This window comes from Gopherus flavomarginatus, chromosome 1, assembly GCF_025201925.1.
Source record: "Gopherus flavomarginatus isolate rGopFla2 chromosome 1, rGopFla2.mat.asm, whole genome shotgun sequence".
NCBI lineage: Eukaryota > Metazoa > Chordata > Testudines > Testudinidae > Gopherus > Gopherus flavomarginatus.
This window is the reverse complement of record NC_066617.1, coordinates 143,354,205-143,370,730: the sequence shown is the minus strand read 5'-3', so window position 1 is coordinate 143,370,730 and position 16,526 is coordinate 143,354,205. Positions and strand designations below refer to the sequence as shown.

At 50.8% G+C, this 16,526-nt stretch overlaps 1 protein-coding gene across 4 annotated transcripts in view; it reads left to right on the top strand.

The window, feature by feature from the left end:
* The window catches only part of FOXJ2 (forkhead box J2), a 53,259-nt gene that overhangs the window by 21,867 nt on the left and 14,866 nt on the right, over positions 1–16,526 (top strand). For 3 of the 4 annotated variants that reach the window (XR_007775989.1, XM_050965724.1, XM_050965712.1), the window contains exons 4-10: positions 801–869; positions 1,228–1,368; positions 1,857–2,055; positions 12,530–12,859; positions 14,351–14,452; positions 15,005–15,205; positions 15,843–15,941. Coding sequence is in view for 3 of the 4 variants with exons in the window: in XM_050965724.1 (XP_050821681.1) it covers positions 801–869; positions 1,228–1,368; positions 1,857–2,055; positions 12,530–12,859; positions 14,351–14,452; positions 15,005–15,205; positions 15,843–15,941 (1,141 nt within the window). In the remaining variant the exon portion in view is untranslated. The remainder of the gene's footprint in view (positions 1–800; positions 870–1,227; positions 1,369–1,856; positions 2,056–12,529; positions 12,860–14,350; positions 14,453–15,004; positions 15,206–15,842; positions 15,942–16,526) is intronic. The other variant, XM_050965735.1, reaches the window with a different exon arrangement.

The window sequence follows — 16,526 nt, the reverse complement described above, 5'->3', positions numbered from 1 at the left end:
AACTAGTCTGACCCCCTGTGTATCAGAGGCCACTAACACCTGCGTGCTAAATCCAGCAATGAAAATGAGACCAAACCAATGTGCACCACAGGCAGAAAATAGAAGGGACTGAGGTGCACAAGAGCCCCATGGCCCTGCAGTGGCATTGAAATGAGTGAGAGAGACCCAGATAATCCTGGCAAGTGACCTGTACCCACATGCTGCAGAGGAAGGTGAAAAAAACCCAAGGTTGTTCCCAATCTGACCTGGAGGAAGATTTCTTCCCAACCGCACATATATTATCAGTTAGACCATGAGCCAGCCAGCCAAGCACCAAACCACATTCTGGAACTGGGTCTTCAGAAATTTCCTAGCATACATGCTTTTAGGTCATCTTCCCCACTCTGATCATTAAAAATAGCTGAATTGGTCTATACTCTTATTCCTAACAAAGAAATTCCATGAAAGGCAGAGGACATTGATGGGGTGTGCTGGCATAAAGGACGTGCTAAGCCTAGCCATCTCCTGCCATGCTGGATCAGACCCTCCGTTTATGTTTTCTCTTGACCTGTCTCAAGGTAGCTGGCACCTGGAGCTTCAGAGGAAGGCATGAAACTCCCACAATAGCAATGAACTTCACTGTGAAGTCCCATACTACAGGAGGAAAACATCTTCCTGATGCCCAGCTGGCATTAGTTCATGCACTGTAGCATGGACTTTGGTGGCCCTGACAATTAATATGTTAGTTGATGTTGTGCTCTGTGGGTCTCAGTAACATCCTGCAGCAGGGAGCTCCTCTCACCATTGGGTTTTCTTTCCAGGGTTCTTACTGGACAATAGATTCCTGTCCAGATATCTCCCGCAAGAGGCGGCACCCTCCAGACGATGATGTGAGTGTGATTCTTTTCCGGGAGCAGATGAGGGAGGGCTGAACTCCGCTCTTACTCCAGAAGGGGGTGTTTCCAGGGCTAGCTTGGGGTCCTGGTGGGGGAACAGGACGTGTCTGTAGGGAGGTGAACATGGAGTCTGAATTCTCCTCTTGTCCCCACCATGTGGCTTCCATTGCTGTCACCCAATAGCACCATATAGTCCTGTCTGAAGAGCGGCTTTGTCCTCTTGAATGTTCTTCCACTACTTCGCTTTCCTAGCAGAAGCTTGTACAATGTGGGAGCTGGCTTCTCATCTGCAGCTTCCCTTCTCTGTCTGTTTCTGATTTCCTCTCCTCTTCTTGTCTCCCCCTGCTCACAGTTATCACAGGACTCCCCAGAACAAGAGGCAAGTAAGAGCCCACGGGGGGCTGTCCCAGTCAGCACAGAAGCCTCTCTGCCCCCTGAGGCTAGCCCTCAGCTATCACTGCAGAGCACCACACCCATTGCCAGCTACAGTCAGGTGAGTGGCAGAGGAGGGGGCGGAGATGGGCGAAGGGGGAGGCGGGGTAAGGGAGAAAGGGGGACAGGCTGGCATAGATGGAAGAGTAAATCAGTGATGGGGAGGGCTATAGGGAAGAATGGAAACAATGGGCGAAAGAGGGGCTGAAGAAGGGAGATCAGTGACCAGCAGGGAAGTAGGGAGGGAGTGGAACAGGGGAAAGGAGCAGAGGAGGCAGAGATAAAGCCATTAGGGTGTGAAGTGGCTTGAGGATGAGCTGGAACTAGTATGTTCTGGGGAGGGAGAGAAGGATGGAGTCCCCCATTCTGGTAGGAGAGTTGTGAGGATTTTGAAGGGGAGACAGACAGGTGATATGGGATTTGCTGGGTATTCTTTTTCTGGGAGCATCCCCCTACCTTCCCCCTCAAATTCCTGAAGTTACAAAGCCAACAATCACAGACTTTAAGGTCTATATAGATTTTTTTTCCATACTATTGTCTGGTCTTTAGCAGGGCACAGGGCCCGTGGATGTGGCAGCCACTGTGGCGGGAGGGCAGGGCCGTGAAGGGGCAGATGTGCCACCCCCACTCTACAGTACTAACCACGACTTCAAGTTCTCCTACTCTGAGATCAACTTCCAGGACCTGAGCTGGTCTTTCCGAAACCTCTACAAATCCATGCTGGAGAAATCATCCTCTTCCCAGCACGGTGAGTATCAGACCTAGACGCCTGACGCATTGTATGTGAGACCCTGTGAAATCCCCTCATGATGCCCCTCCCAGCATCTCTCAGTCATTTCTGCTTTCTAGCAGCATGTGAAAAGAGGGTTCCCCTGTTTTCAAATGCTTTAGCTCAGGAGTAGGCAACCTATGGCATGCGTGCCACAGGCAGCACGCAAGCTGATTTTCAGTGGCACTCACACTGCCCGGGTCCTGGCCACTGGTCCGGGGGGCTCTGCCTTTTATTTTAATTTTAAATGAAGCTTCTTAAACATTTTAAAAACATTTATTTACTTTACATACAACAATAGTTTAGTTATATATTATAGACATAGAAAGAGACCTTCTAAAATGATAAAATGTATTACTGGCACATGAAACCTTAAATTAGTGTGAATAAATGAAGACTCGGCACAGCACTTCTGAAAGGTTGCTGACTCCTGCTCTAGGCCCTCCCTGCACACACACAGTGTGTAGTCCAGAAATTCTCCATTCTCAGGCTGTCAGCTCGGGTGACCCGATAGCAAGTGTGAAAAATTGAGATGGGGATGGGAGGTAATAGGAGCTATATAAGAAAAAGACACAAAAATCAGAACTGTCCCTATAAAATCAGGACATCTGGTCACCCTACTGTCAGCCCTTCTCTCTCTTTCTGTAGAACTAACAATGATTTTAAAAAATATATGATGTTGAATCAAAAGGAACAAGAAAAATTCCTAAAGGGCTAGAGGGATCAGCTTGTGAATAAAGGCTTGAAAAGATAAATATGTGGAGGTCTGAGGTTGTGAATTACCATCAAAAGGTGCAAGTATTGTCTGGTTGTAAATCGCAGGAGACGGACAGTTATTTGCCATAATCTAGAAGTAGTGGGATGAAATTAGGCTGTGGATGGGTCTCTTCAAGGGAGGAGGTGCAAGTTCCCATCACTTGGTTCACTTAAAAGTAGGACTGGACAAAGCCCTAGAGAATAACTGTAGGGGAAGGGATAGGGTGGAGTGGGCAAGATATAACCTACTAATCCATTCTCATCTTTAATTCCTCTGGATTCTGTGATTCAGGGAACAGCCACCAGAGGGCAGTGTCACACTTGCACAAGAATAGGGGATGCAGAAAACCTTGAACAATTTCAGCTCGCGGAACCTATATTTAAGCGAGACATCCTTGAAAAGATCAGTCTGGTATGAGTGGGGCAGTATTATTAAACCAGGACCTACCATATATCAATAATCACTCAACTTTCAGTCAGTCAGTCTTTCCACACTGCAGTCAAACTCTGGTGCTCTAGCAGGATCAAACAAACCTACAAGCAGAAGGACTTCAGTGGGTCACAACTCTTCTGTCACAACAGTAATAATGATTTATTATTTGTATTACCCTAACACCAACAAGCCCTAGTCATAGAGGAAGGCCCCATTGTGCTAGGTGCTGTACAAAAAGTCCAGCCCCTAAACTGTTGGGAGCCCAGCAGCTCTCATAAGCTAAGCAGCATCAGATTTTGTCAGTATTTGGACACCAAAGGGAAACTCATAGTGCTGCAAGAAGTGGTGCTGGTGACTTTACCCTCTGAGTCAGCACTGACCTCAGCGCTAGGGGTACTGTGCTCACAGAGGTGCTGTTGTTGGTTAAGATGTAAAACCAAAGCCTACTTTTGATCGATTCAGGAGCCCCATTGCAGGGAATGGATAGCTCAGGGGTTTGGCAGTGTTATACTGGGCCTTTCATTTAGATTGCTCAAATTCAGGTCCTGTTGATACTGACTGAAAACAATTGTGGTGCATGTGACTTGTCTGGCTGTTCTCTGTTCTGTTCCCATCATTGCCAAAACTAGCTAATCCTCCCCTGGCAATCTTAGCGGAGAGCCAAAGGATTGAACCAGCCAGGGAGACTAAGCTCCCCTTTCACTCATGTTAGGGTTTTTGAAATCAGTGGAAGTTTCTGAGTGCTCAGCTCTTCTGAAAATTAGGCCCCTTATTTAGGTGGCAAGCTATGGGCATAGCCTAACTTTTGGCAGCCAGTTTTGAAAATCTTGACTAGGAGTATTATCTCCATTCTCCATGCCAAAGTACAGCATGGTAAATATTTATGCTGCCCTAAATTCCTTTCACAGCTTCAGTCGAAGGCAGTTTTTTGTCTCTTCTTCTGTGTTGTGTGGCTGTTAAATGGTTGCTGCCTTCCCCCCAGAGGCAGCTGCATTTCAGCAGTGTGAGAGTGACCCTTGTATATAACTCTGTAGAGCACTTTAGGATGAAAGCGGCTAGAGTAGTATTAGAAAACCCAGACCAAAAAAAATGGAGGTTATTCCTTTGTAGCAGTGACTTGAAGGTGACCTCGGAAGGCAAAACCAAGTGAGCATATGCCCTTTTATCGCAACTTTTACAGTGTCCTAAAAAAGCCTGAGAAATTGAGATGGGGTTGGGGGTTTTTTGCTTGTTGGCCAACCAAAGCAAGATCTCACATTCAGCTTGAGGGCAGGCATTTCTGTGTTGGGATGTTTGTCAGCAGCACAATACATTTGAATGCTGCATCTAATCAATTGCAAGATTTCAGGGAATGTTCTAGGCATTAATGGGCAGCACCCTGTAGATTTTGGTGAAGACTGGAAAACCAAAAGGAAAAAATGGCAGGCATGTAGAGCCTCTGGTATCTGGTTAGCAGATCCAGCCGTTTCAGCCACCTCTGTAATTGTCTAGAGATCAAAGGACAAGTTGATGACAGTTATTAATACCTTCCTGCAAAACAATCTCCCCATCTCAGCTCTTCCCTTCTTTCCAATACAGTTTTAAAATGTTGACATCTTGAATGACATGTCCCAGACAGAAAGAAAAGAAATGAGAAGGGGTTGGGGGAGGGGAGAGGAGGGGAGGGGCGAGAATGAAGGTTCTTCTTCGAGTGCTGTCCCTGTGGGTGCTCCACTCTAGGTGACGGTGCGTCCCGGCGCTGTCGATCGGAGATTTTCAGTAGCAGTGCCTGGTTGGGGCGCACGCACCCAGATGGTATCTCCCATCTAGTTGGAATCTTCCTGAGTGCGTGCGTCCCACACCCTCCTCAGTGCCTTCTCAACCGTCCTCGGGCTGAAGACGGGACTCGGGGCAGTGCTATCTTCTCTTCCCTGATCTCTATAGGAAACAGTAACAAAGAACATAGGAATATATATTAATTACTTCCCAGTTGTTTCCCTTCCTTTAGTATAGTTACATAGTTAGTTACTTAGCCTGAGGGTTTTTGTTTTTTTTTAAACTATCTCCCATGGAGACACTCTCCTCGGCCATCTCTAACTCATAATGCCAGGACCTTCAGGTTTCAAAAGATGCATCTCCTGTCAGGACTCCATGCCACGCTCAGATGGCCACTCTCATTGTGTGAAGTGCCTCGGGGACACCAACATCCCAGCGAAGTGCCTTCACTGTGCGAGCCTCAAGTCAAGAGCTCGTCGTGACGGGGATCTGTGCCTCAAGATCATTATGATGGAAAAATCCCTGTAGCCGCTGTCGGAGACGGGAAAGGTAGAATCCGCTCCCACACGCTCTCCAGCCAGATCGGAACTGGTGGGGAGCGTTGCTTCACCCTCCCTGGAGCGAGGCAAGAAGCTAAGCAGTCTCTCAAATGAGACTCTAACAAGGGTAGGGGGTCTCCAGCGAGGTCTCCCTACCCCCTGTGCTGACAGCCGGAAAGACAGCTGTTTCAGCCTCTCCTAATGCCTCAGCAACCGCTCTGACAGAGCTTAGAGGCAGGGACCAGACCTCCCGTGCAGGGAAGGCACCTGTTGATTCGGTCCCCTCAGTGCCGCAAACAACTGCGACTCGGACAACTCACTCCTCTTCGGCACCGAGAGGGGCTACAGCACCGGCACCACATTCCTCCTCGGCACCAGCAACAGCACTTACAGGCTGGTCAGTTTCAGCACTAAAAGCGGCCGCGGTCCTGCCAGCGCGCTCTGCCTCAGCGACAAAAATAGCTGCGGTGCCGACAGCACGATCAGCCTCGGCACCGCGAAGAAGGTCAGCACCCAGCCACTCGTCTGCCCACGCACCGGCAGCAGACCTCCTGCAGGGCACCTCTAGGCTCAACACAGCAGGACACTCTCTGCCACTCTCTCCTACTAAAGAGCTAGAGCAGAGAGCAGGCTTAGATCAGCCTAGAGAGCAGGAAGAACAGCTTCTCACTCAAAGTGACCTTCTAGTGCCACCTGAGCCTCAATCTCTGTTCCTAGACACAGAGGACTCCTTTCTTGACCTGTCACTTTCTCCACCTGAACTGGCTTTCACCAACAGTGACCTTGAGCTACAGCAGCAAGCTGAGTTCTCCCCTCCTGCTTCTCCTCCACAGGCACCTTTACCACCTCAGGTCACAGCTCAAGCCCAGCAGCCTCAGTTTCCCTACGTTGCCCCCCCCGTGGGCAATGCCTGGGTTCTCCTACCCCATGCCTTGGCCTCAGTGATACCCGTGGCAGAATCCTCCAACCAATCATCTTCCTTCGGTGCCTCAATCTCGTGCTCCATCCACTTCCAGGGTGCCTGAGCCCCCTCCAGAGTCTGGGAGCTATGCACCATATCCTGACTCGCCTAATCCTAACTCTCCATTAGCTTCAGATGAAGCCATCCTCCCTCCACCGCCACAGTCCGTGGATAACTGCAAACAATTTCAAGAACTTTTCAGGAGAGTTGCACTCAGTCAGGATATCCCCTTAGAAGAGGTTCAGGAGAATCAGCACCAACTCCTCAAAATTCTTCAACTATCTGCGCCCTCGAAAATCGCGCTCCCTATAAATGAAGCACTCATGGAGCTAGCTGACACCTCTGTCAAACCCCAGCTTCCCTAGTACCAACTTGTAAGAAGATCTAACGTAAAAACTACGTTCCTGCAAAGGACACAGACTTCCTATTTTCTCATCCACCACCAAACTCTCTTGTCATTGATGCAGTTACACAGCGAACTAAACAGTCACAATATCGACCAACCCCACAAGACAAGGACCTTAGACGCCTTGATGTCCTGGGCCGCAAGGTTTATACATCCTCTACGCTACAATTCAGGATTGCAAACTATTCTGCTGTCCTCACCAGATATGATTTTGATAATTATAATAAGCTTCTCGAATTTTCCTCATACATCCCAGAAGACAGAAGAGCAGACTTCAAATCAATCCTGTCTGAGGGACAACTGATCTCCAGAACGGCCCTACAAGCGTCCTTAGACACGGCGGACACAGCAGCCCGTACCACAGCAACTGCTGTTTATGCGCAGATCCTCATGGCTCTCTGTGTCAGGCATTCCTAAAGACTCCAGACCAAAGTGGAGGACCTCCCCTTTGATAAGGACAAACTCTTTTCGAAAAAAACTGAAGAACTCCTCCACACCATGAAAGATTTGATAGCGACACTGTGCCCCCTGGGCATTCACCCATCACTTCCCAGGAGACAAAGATACCAACCATACCAAAGACCACGCACACATCAGTACTATCGCCCTCAATCCAGACCATATGACGCAACTAGGAATCGTACTAGACTTCCCAAACGCAGACAAAATCAAAATCAAACCACCACCTTCCGTCCACCAGGCAACAAACAACAGTTTTGAAGCTTTGGTCGAGGGTCTACACGACCACCCCTTGATTCCACCACTTACTTGTCCATTTGGCCATCGCCTCCAGTATTTCCAACATGCTTGGCTGCGGATTACACAGGACCGTTGGGTCCTCGAAATAGTTCGGACCGGTTACTCCATCCCGTTCATATCCTACCCTTTCCCCTTCCCCATCCCTCTTCAGGGAGCCATCTCACGAACAGTTACTTCGCACAGAAGTGGCACACCTTTTGCAACTAGGCGCAGTGGAACCTGTGCCGGCGCAACATCAAGGGACAGGGTTCTACTCCCATTACTTCTAACGCAGAAGAAAACCGGGGGATGGAGGCCTATACTAGACCTATGCCGACTGAACAAATTTGTGAGGACACAGAGATTCAAGATGGTCACATTGGGCACAATAATACCTGCATTGGATCAAGGGGACTGGTTCACAGCCCTCGACCTACAAGATGCTTACTTCCCTATATCAATACATCCAGCTCACAGACGCTTCCTACGATTCACAATCGGTCAGGATCGCTTCCAATACAGAGTTCTCCCTTTCGGACTCTCCACAGCTCCAAGAGGTTTTTTCCAAAATCCTAGCCGTGGTTGTGGCTCACCTCTGCAAACACGGGGTCACACTTTTCCCCTACGTGGATGATTGCCTCATCAGGGGTGACTCCTATGGAGAGACACTTCAAGCCACGTGCTTCGCCATCTCCATTTTTCACAGCCTAGGCCTCCAAATAAACATTCAAAAATCTACACTGATACCTACGCAACAGATCGAATTAATTGGAGCTCATCTCGACTCAACCCAGAGCAGGGCCTCGCTCCCATACAACAGATTCCTCGCTATCACGCAGCTCATACATACGCTCTCTGTTCGTCCCAGGACGCAAGCAAGAATCTGCCTACAGCTCCTTGTGACCAAGGCAGCCACCACCTTCGTGGTTTAACACGCCAGGCTACGTATGAGATGCCTCCAGGGCTGGCTCAACTCCAGTTTCAAACCCAGCAGACATCCCTTAGGGATGCTGCTAACTCCTCCACTTCATGTTATAACTTCTCTACAATGGTGGACAAGTCCAGAAAACCACTGCACAGGGTTTTCCTTTCAGCAACGATCCCCAACGCTCATGCTCACCACGGACGCTTCCCTGATTGGTTGGGGAGCGCATCTAGGGGAACACAGGGCACAAGGCCGGTGGTCTGCATCAGAGACACATCTACACATAAATCTCTTAGAGCTCAGAGCAGTGAGGAGAGCATGCCTTCACTTTCTTCCCCTCATAAAGAACAAATACCTGTGAGTCTTAACAGACAACATAGCATGTATGTATTACATAAACAGACAAGGGGGAGCACGATCACATTCCCTCTGCATGGAAGCCATTCGACTGTGGAATTGGTGCATACAACATCGAATACAAATCATCGCTTCCTACCTACCAGGCTGTCACAACACGACTGCCGACGCACTCAGCAGACACTTCTCGATGGAACACGAATGGGAACTGCACCCCGCAGTACTCCAACAGCTCTTCTCCCACTGGGGCACGCCGTCCATAGATCTCTTTGCCAGTACTCGAAACCAGAAATGCCCTCTGTTTTGCTCCAGGGCGGGACTCAGGACTGCATCCTTAGAGGATGCATTCCTCATCCCATGGAACAACTGCCTCCTGTACGCCTTCCCACCTATCCCTCTACTACACAGGGTTCTTCGGAAGATCGCGGACGACAAGGCCCAGGTCATCCTTATTGCCCCAGCTTGGCCGAGACAGACGTGGTACCCCTACCTTCTCCGCATGTCCTCCCATGGGCTCTCCCCAACAGACCAGACCTCCTTTACCAGGACAACAGATGGGTCCTTCAACCCCAGCTCCAAAAACTCCACCTCACAGCCTGGTTCCTTCATGGTTCCAAACCTGTGAACTAGCCTGTTCCAGGCAGGTCCAACATGTCCTCTTGCAAAGTAGGAGAGACTCCACTCGTAAAACCTACCTTCAGAAGTGGAGACATTTCGCTCTTCGGTGCTCACATAACCATTTAGCACCCAACAATGTGACCCTCCCTAACATTCTAGACTACCTCCTGAAACTAAAACAGGACGGACTCTCGCTCAGCTCCATCAAAGTGCACCTGGCGGCGCTTACCACTCTCCATGACCTGTTAGATGGGTACTCACTCTTTACACACCCCACCATTAAACGCTTTCTCGCTGGCCTGCAGAATCTTTACCCTGAAATTCACCCAACAGTGGCTACATGGAATCTTAACCTCGTTCTTCATGCCCTCATGAAACCTCCATTTGAGCCGTTAGCTACCTTCTCTCACCTCCATATGTCCATGAAGGTGGCTTTCCTAGTTGCCATAACATCAGCGAGGAGAATTGGTGAAATGAGCGCCCTCATGGCCCACTCTCCCTACACAATCTTCTCCAAAGATAAAGTCACTTAGAGACCACATCCTAAATTTCTTCCTAAGGTGGTGTCAACCTTCCATCTCAACCAACCTATATACCTATCTACTTTCTATCCCAAACCTCACAAAACTCCGCAGGACGCAACCCTGCATACTCTCGACGTCAGGAGAGCAATTGCCTTTTATTTAGAATGGACTAAACCATTTCTCAAGTCACCACGACTCTTCGTTTCCATTGCCGAAAGATCAAAGGGCACGGCTATCGCTAAACAATGTCTATCCAAGTGGATCTCTGACTGCATCAGATCCTGTTACCGTGCGAAGAATCTTCAATCACCCGATAACATTAGAACTCATTCTACTAGAGCCATGTCGGCATCCATTGCCTTCTTAGGCAACGTTCCCATTCCTGATATCTGCAAGGCGACTACATGGTCAACAGAACACACATTTGCAAAACACTGTGCTCTCACGCAAGACACCACGGCAGACGCAATAGTAGGCCATACAGTACTCCCTACAGTACTCCCTGCCGCATCTCCAAAGTCCCACCAACCTTAGTGGGTACTGCTACACATTCACCTAGAGTGGAGCACCCACAGGGACAGCACTCAAAGAAGAAGAGAAAGTTACTCACCTTGCAGTAACTGAGGTTCTTCGAGATGTGTGTCCCTGTGGGTGCTCCACTCCCCGCCCTCCTCCCCTCTGCTTTGGAGTACTAGTATGACGCTCCACAGTAGAGAAGGAACTGAGGAGGATGTGGGACGCATGCACTCAGGAAGATTCCAACTAGACGGGAGATACCATCTGGGTGCGTGCGCCCCAACCAGGCACTGCTACCGAAAATCTCCGATCGACAGCGCCGGGACACACTGTCACCTAGAGTGGAGCACCCACAGGGACACACATCTCAAAGAACCTCAGTTACTGCAAGGTGAGTAACTTTCTCTTCACACAGAATTTTTTTTTGGGGGGGGGGGGGGATGGGGAACTCTAGTGTAGGGGAGAACCGAGGGCCCTGATTGAAATACAGAGCCCCTAGCATGGGGGGAGAGGATGGGGAACAGTGATATTGTGGGGAGGAGACAATAATAATATATGGAGATATACCTATCTCATAGAACTGGAAGGGACTCCAAAAGGTCATCAAGTCTAGCCCCTTACCTTCACTAGCAGGACCAGGTACTGATTTTGCCCCAGATCCCTAAGTGGCCCCCTCAAGAATTGAACTCACAATCCTGGGTTTAGCAGCCCAATGCTCAAAGCACTGAGCTATTCCTCCCCTCTTGGACCAAAACTGGTGCTTTAGGTGAGGCATGGGGGTACACAGAGCCCCCTGGCATGGGGAATGGTGTGGAAGGGTTGCCAAGTCCTGAAATAGAGGAGATGGGAGTGTGGCACACAGGGAGTTTATGGAAGGCATAGAGGAAGGCAAGAAGCCTCTGATGCAGGGGTAGGCAACCTATGGTACGGGCGCCGAAGGCGACACATGAGCTGATTTTCAGTGGCAATCACACTGCCCGGGTCCTGGCCACTGGTCCGGGGGGTTCTGCATTTTAATTGAATTTTAAATGAAGCTTCTTAAACATTTTAAAAACCTTATTTACTTTACATACAACAATAGTTTAGTTATATGTTATAGACTTATAGAAAGAGACCTTCTAAAACATTAAAATATATTACTGGCGCGCGGAACCTTAAATGAGAGTGACTAAATGAAAACTCGGCACGCCACTTCCAAAAGGTTGCCGACACCTGCCCTGATGTGTGCAATGCACTCAGCCGACAGAAACAACAAAGTGTGCAACCCTCTAGTTATTTACATTAGAGAAGTGGCAAAGTTTCTAGCCCAAGTGCTTTTGAGCTACAAATGCAATAACAACAACAACAAAAACCATACCACACCCACAAAAGGAAACTCAGGGGGGAAAAGGAACCAAATCTCACATGTCAACACTCACGTCATCTAAATGTCTTGTCTAACTTCAGCTTTGTGCAACACGGCCTCCTCTAGCAGAACCACACGTATGTGATATTTCAGGAGAATGAGTTCAATTTTGGTAAAACTGCATTAAATAAAAACGTGGCCATTACTTAGACCAGGAGTTCTCAAACTGGGGGTTGGGACCCCTCAGGGGGTCACAAGGTTATTACATGGAGGGTCATGAGCCGTCAACCTCCATCCCAAATCCCACTTTGCCTACAGCATTTATAATGGTGTTAAAATGTATAAAAAAGTTTTTAATTTGTAAGGGGAGGAGGGTGTCGCACTCAGGGGCTTGCGTTGTGAAAGGGCTCACCAGTACAACAGTTTGAGAGCCACTGACTTAGACTATGGAAAGACCTGGGTCATGTGCTGTCTGAGTGCGTTATTAGGGAAAGTGGGATGGGGTCACACACAGGCAGGTGTTTGAGCTTGGCAGCCACCTTATCCACATTTCTTAACTCCTGTTACCCTCTCCCTGCAGGTTTCTCTTCTCTCCTTGGCGACATGCAGCCCTCCAATCACAACTACTACATGTACCAGCAGCAGCAAGGCCCCTCATCAGTGGGGGCTGCTCCCCCACTCCACACCCCAAGCCCAGAGGGCTGTCCACCCCAGGGGGGCAAGCAGCAGGGTGGCGATGGCTATGGCCCCCCACCTGTGATGTCCATGCACCCGCCCCCAATGCAGCATGGAGGGTACCACCAGCACCAGCAGCACCACCCGCATACCCACCCACAGCAACAGCAGCACCAACACCAGCAGCACCAGCAGCAGCAGCAGTCACAGGCTTCAATCAACAGCGCTGGCTTTGGTGAGCTGCAGGCAATGAAGGGAGCTGCTGGGGGCAGAGGGGGCTGGGATAGTGTTGGGTTCAGTGGTGAGCTCCCCCACAGCAGCGCCCATGCACTACAGAAGATGAGATACAAAGGGTGGGGAGAGGCTGAAACTCGGGTCTGAGTGAACTTGGAAACTCCATTCCCCTTTCGCCTCCAGCAAAGGGGGATCCAGCCCCACAAGGCATGGGGTGCAGAAATGAGGGGGAAGTTGAGTACTGAATGACCAGGGAAGCTGAATTCCTGTCCAGTGCAGATTTAGGGTCTTTTGGCAAGTAATGGACAGGGCCAGGTTCTGTTTATTTTATATTACATGGGGGGAGACAGGGTCGGATTAACTTTTTGTGGGCCCGGCGCCAAACATGTTTGAGGGCTGCAATGGAACATGGCAAGGGGAGGTTGGTTCCTGAGGAAGGGGCTGGCCCAGGAAAATGGGGCATGGCATGGCAGAGGTGGTCCTGCTCTGTCCATGCCAGTGCGAGGACACTGTTTACAAACCAGTAGTCGCCAGATGCACACTGGCCTGCCTGGTCCTGTGTTGCCAGCCTGCCCCTTCCCCTCCGGGGCGGGCCCATGCCACGCCACACAGCCAATCCCCTCCCACCCAACACCCCCTGACTGCCTATGCCCAGCGCCCCCTAGACCCACTATGCCCAACACCCCCCTCCACCACAAATGCACAGCACCCGGCACAGAACCCTCACTCCCTAATGCGCCAGCATATACAGATCTCCCCCGCCCACCACTGCCCATTGTCCTTCCCCACAGCCCCACCACCGCAACTACATAGTACTGCCCACAGATCTCTCCCCACTGCCCAGCACCCCAATACACACAGACCTCCTCCCACTGCCCAGCGCCCCCCGCAACAGACCCCTCACTGCCTAGCACTCCAAACACACAAGCCTCTCACACTGTCCAGCACCCCTCAACAGACCCACTTCCTCACATCCTGCCCCCTGGGTGCACTCACTGGCCCTGCTGTGCCAGCTCAGAGCAGGAATCCTCCCTCCCATCACAGTGCTAGGGAGCAGGACCGCTGAAGCTCAGGAGCACAGAGTGGTCCTGTCCCCCGGGGCCCGACCTGGCCCTGCCTGCCTGGCACTGGTGCCTGCAGTGGAGGAGGCGTTTCCTTGCAGTGGCTAGAGGGGGAGGAGCCGCTGGCTTCCCCAGCCCACTGCTTCTGCAGAGCAGCAGGGAAAGGCTGAGGGCTCCTCTCTGCCCCATCACTGGCAGACAGTCACTGGGGCCGGAGAGGAGCACTCAGCCGTTGGCTGGCCGAGAGGAGTGAGCAGTGGCCAGAGGTGGAGAGGAGCCAGCAGCTGAGGGTGCAGCGCAAGTGGAGTGGGCTGGGCCAAGGTCCCTTTTTGTGGATGGGACTGGCGCCACTGGTGCAATTGTAAACCTGGTACTGGTGGGAGAAGAGGGGGGTTACTCCTTTGTAATGTCTTGTCTGCCTGGCTTTACAGCATTCCCCCCTGAGTGGTGCTCCAACATTGACTCCCTGAAGGAAAGCTTCAAGATGGTGAACCGGCTGAACTGGTCTAGCATTGAACACTCCCAGTTCTCAGGTCAGTGGGAGATCCCATCTCTTGCTTGGCCCAGTGGGAGACCCAGGTTCAATTCCCTGCTCTGCCACACACTTCCTGTGTGACCTTGGGCAAGTCACTCAGCCTGTCTCAGCCTCAGTTCCCATCTGTACAATGGAGATAATAGCATTGCCCTGCCTCATGGACTGTGGGGAGGAGAAATCCATTCAAGGTTTTTGGGGCCCTCAGATACAGTGTTGATGGGGGCAGCTAGAAGATAGATGGATGACTTCCCAGTCCCTTCTGCTGCTTGTCCCACTCATGTGTCAGAGACGATACGCTGCAACTAGAAAAAGGGAGCTCCCCAGAGAGTGCACAGCGGAGATTAGAGGCATGCATGGGGTGGGGAAGCCCTGAGTGTAAAGAAAGGGACTTTATGAGAGTATACAGCTGTGAGAAAGGAAATGGTGAGCCCCTGAGTGTGAGGAAAGGAGGATTCCCAAGGGAGTACCCATAGGGTTAGGGATTAGGCAAGGAGAGGGAGCAATATGCATGAAGTAACTGGATTTCATCCCCCCCCCATTGGCCTTGCAGAGCTGATGGAGAGCCTGCGCCAGGCTGAGCGGAAGAACTGGACCCTGGATCAGCACCACATTGCCAACCTCTGCGACTCCCTCAATCACTTTCTAACCCAGACTGGTCAGCTCCCTCACCTGGGGGGCCCTCAGCAGCCCCCCCGAATCTCTGATTCTTGCGCCCTGAATAGTGGCAAGCAGGAGCAGTCCATGAACCAAGGTACACAGCAGGGTGGGCAGGAGGGGGACACAGGATGCCATGCAAATGGATGAGGCAGATTCCCAGTTGTGTAGAGATGGTGGACACCTTGTCACCATGCTAAGCACCAGGGCACTGAATAGCCCAGTGCTACGCTGCTCAAAAATACTCAGTCTTTGGCAGTCTCTTTCATACAGACTATGTACCACCCAGTCCTTAATTTGTAATGAAAGAGGTGCCGGGGCTCAGCCCTGACCAGCCTTGGCACAAATTAAGCACTGGAGAGAAGAAGACCATCTCCCCTGCACTGAAGATCCTGTGGTAGGAGAGAGAGTAGGATGACGCTCTATGAGGAGCAGACAAGGGCAGTGTAGAGAGATCATGGCCTTGCAGCAGCTTGATTTTGATCTGACTTGGGACATGTCTAGGGAGGGGGTGATGGGAAAAAATTCCCCACTTTAACCCAGTGGAATAACAGTATCATTTCAGTACCATGGCTGTGCTGTAACACATTGTCAGGGCCTGTCCACTGAACACTTCCTGATTCTCCGTGGCGTGTGTCAGTCAGTCTGTCCTGCAGCTGAGCTGCGAAGCCCAGTCAGTGCTAGGCAAGCTGGGTGAGGGGATCACTCATGGTCTTCTCCCTTTCCTTTGGCAGTGAACTCTTATGGTCAGCCTCAGCCTCCCCATCTCTTCTCCGGGCCATCTCCTATGTACCAGATTTCCACCCAGGACAATCCAGGGTATAATCGCCCAGGTAAGGGGTGAAATGAAGACATGTAATATGACTCCCACCCCAGCTGTCTCAGCCGTCCAGCAGCACATGCTGGCAGGGCCTTTCCCCTCTGCTGTCAGAGAGCTGGAGTGGGGCTGAGGGAGCCTAGATTGCAGGAGGTCCCCCAGCAGGACACTGGCACAGCGCTGGGGACAGCAAGTTCAGTTGCCTGACTCGTCTCACCCCTCATCTTGTTCCCATTCCCACCCCTTTCCCATAGCTGGGTGCTCACTGGGCACTGCTGTGAGGGAGCTCATGTTGACAGACTCCTAAGGCCTTAGTTAGATGCTGAACAGTGTTGAAGGCAGCTCACGGGGAAGCTCCCATTGCTGCAATTACCCTTAAACCACATGACCCTTGTAACAGGGTGGTTACCCCACTCCTGCCCTGAAGGGCTTAAAACACTGCCTCGGGGTGGCAACGTGTGCTGCCTGAGGGGGAATGTGTCCCAGCAGGTCACTGCTGTGGGGAAGTTCACACCACCTGAGTACTTCCCCTTTTATTGTTCCCAAGAACCCAGTAGGACAGAGCTTGACTTCTCCTCTAACCATCTCTTTCCCTTTTCCT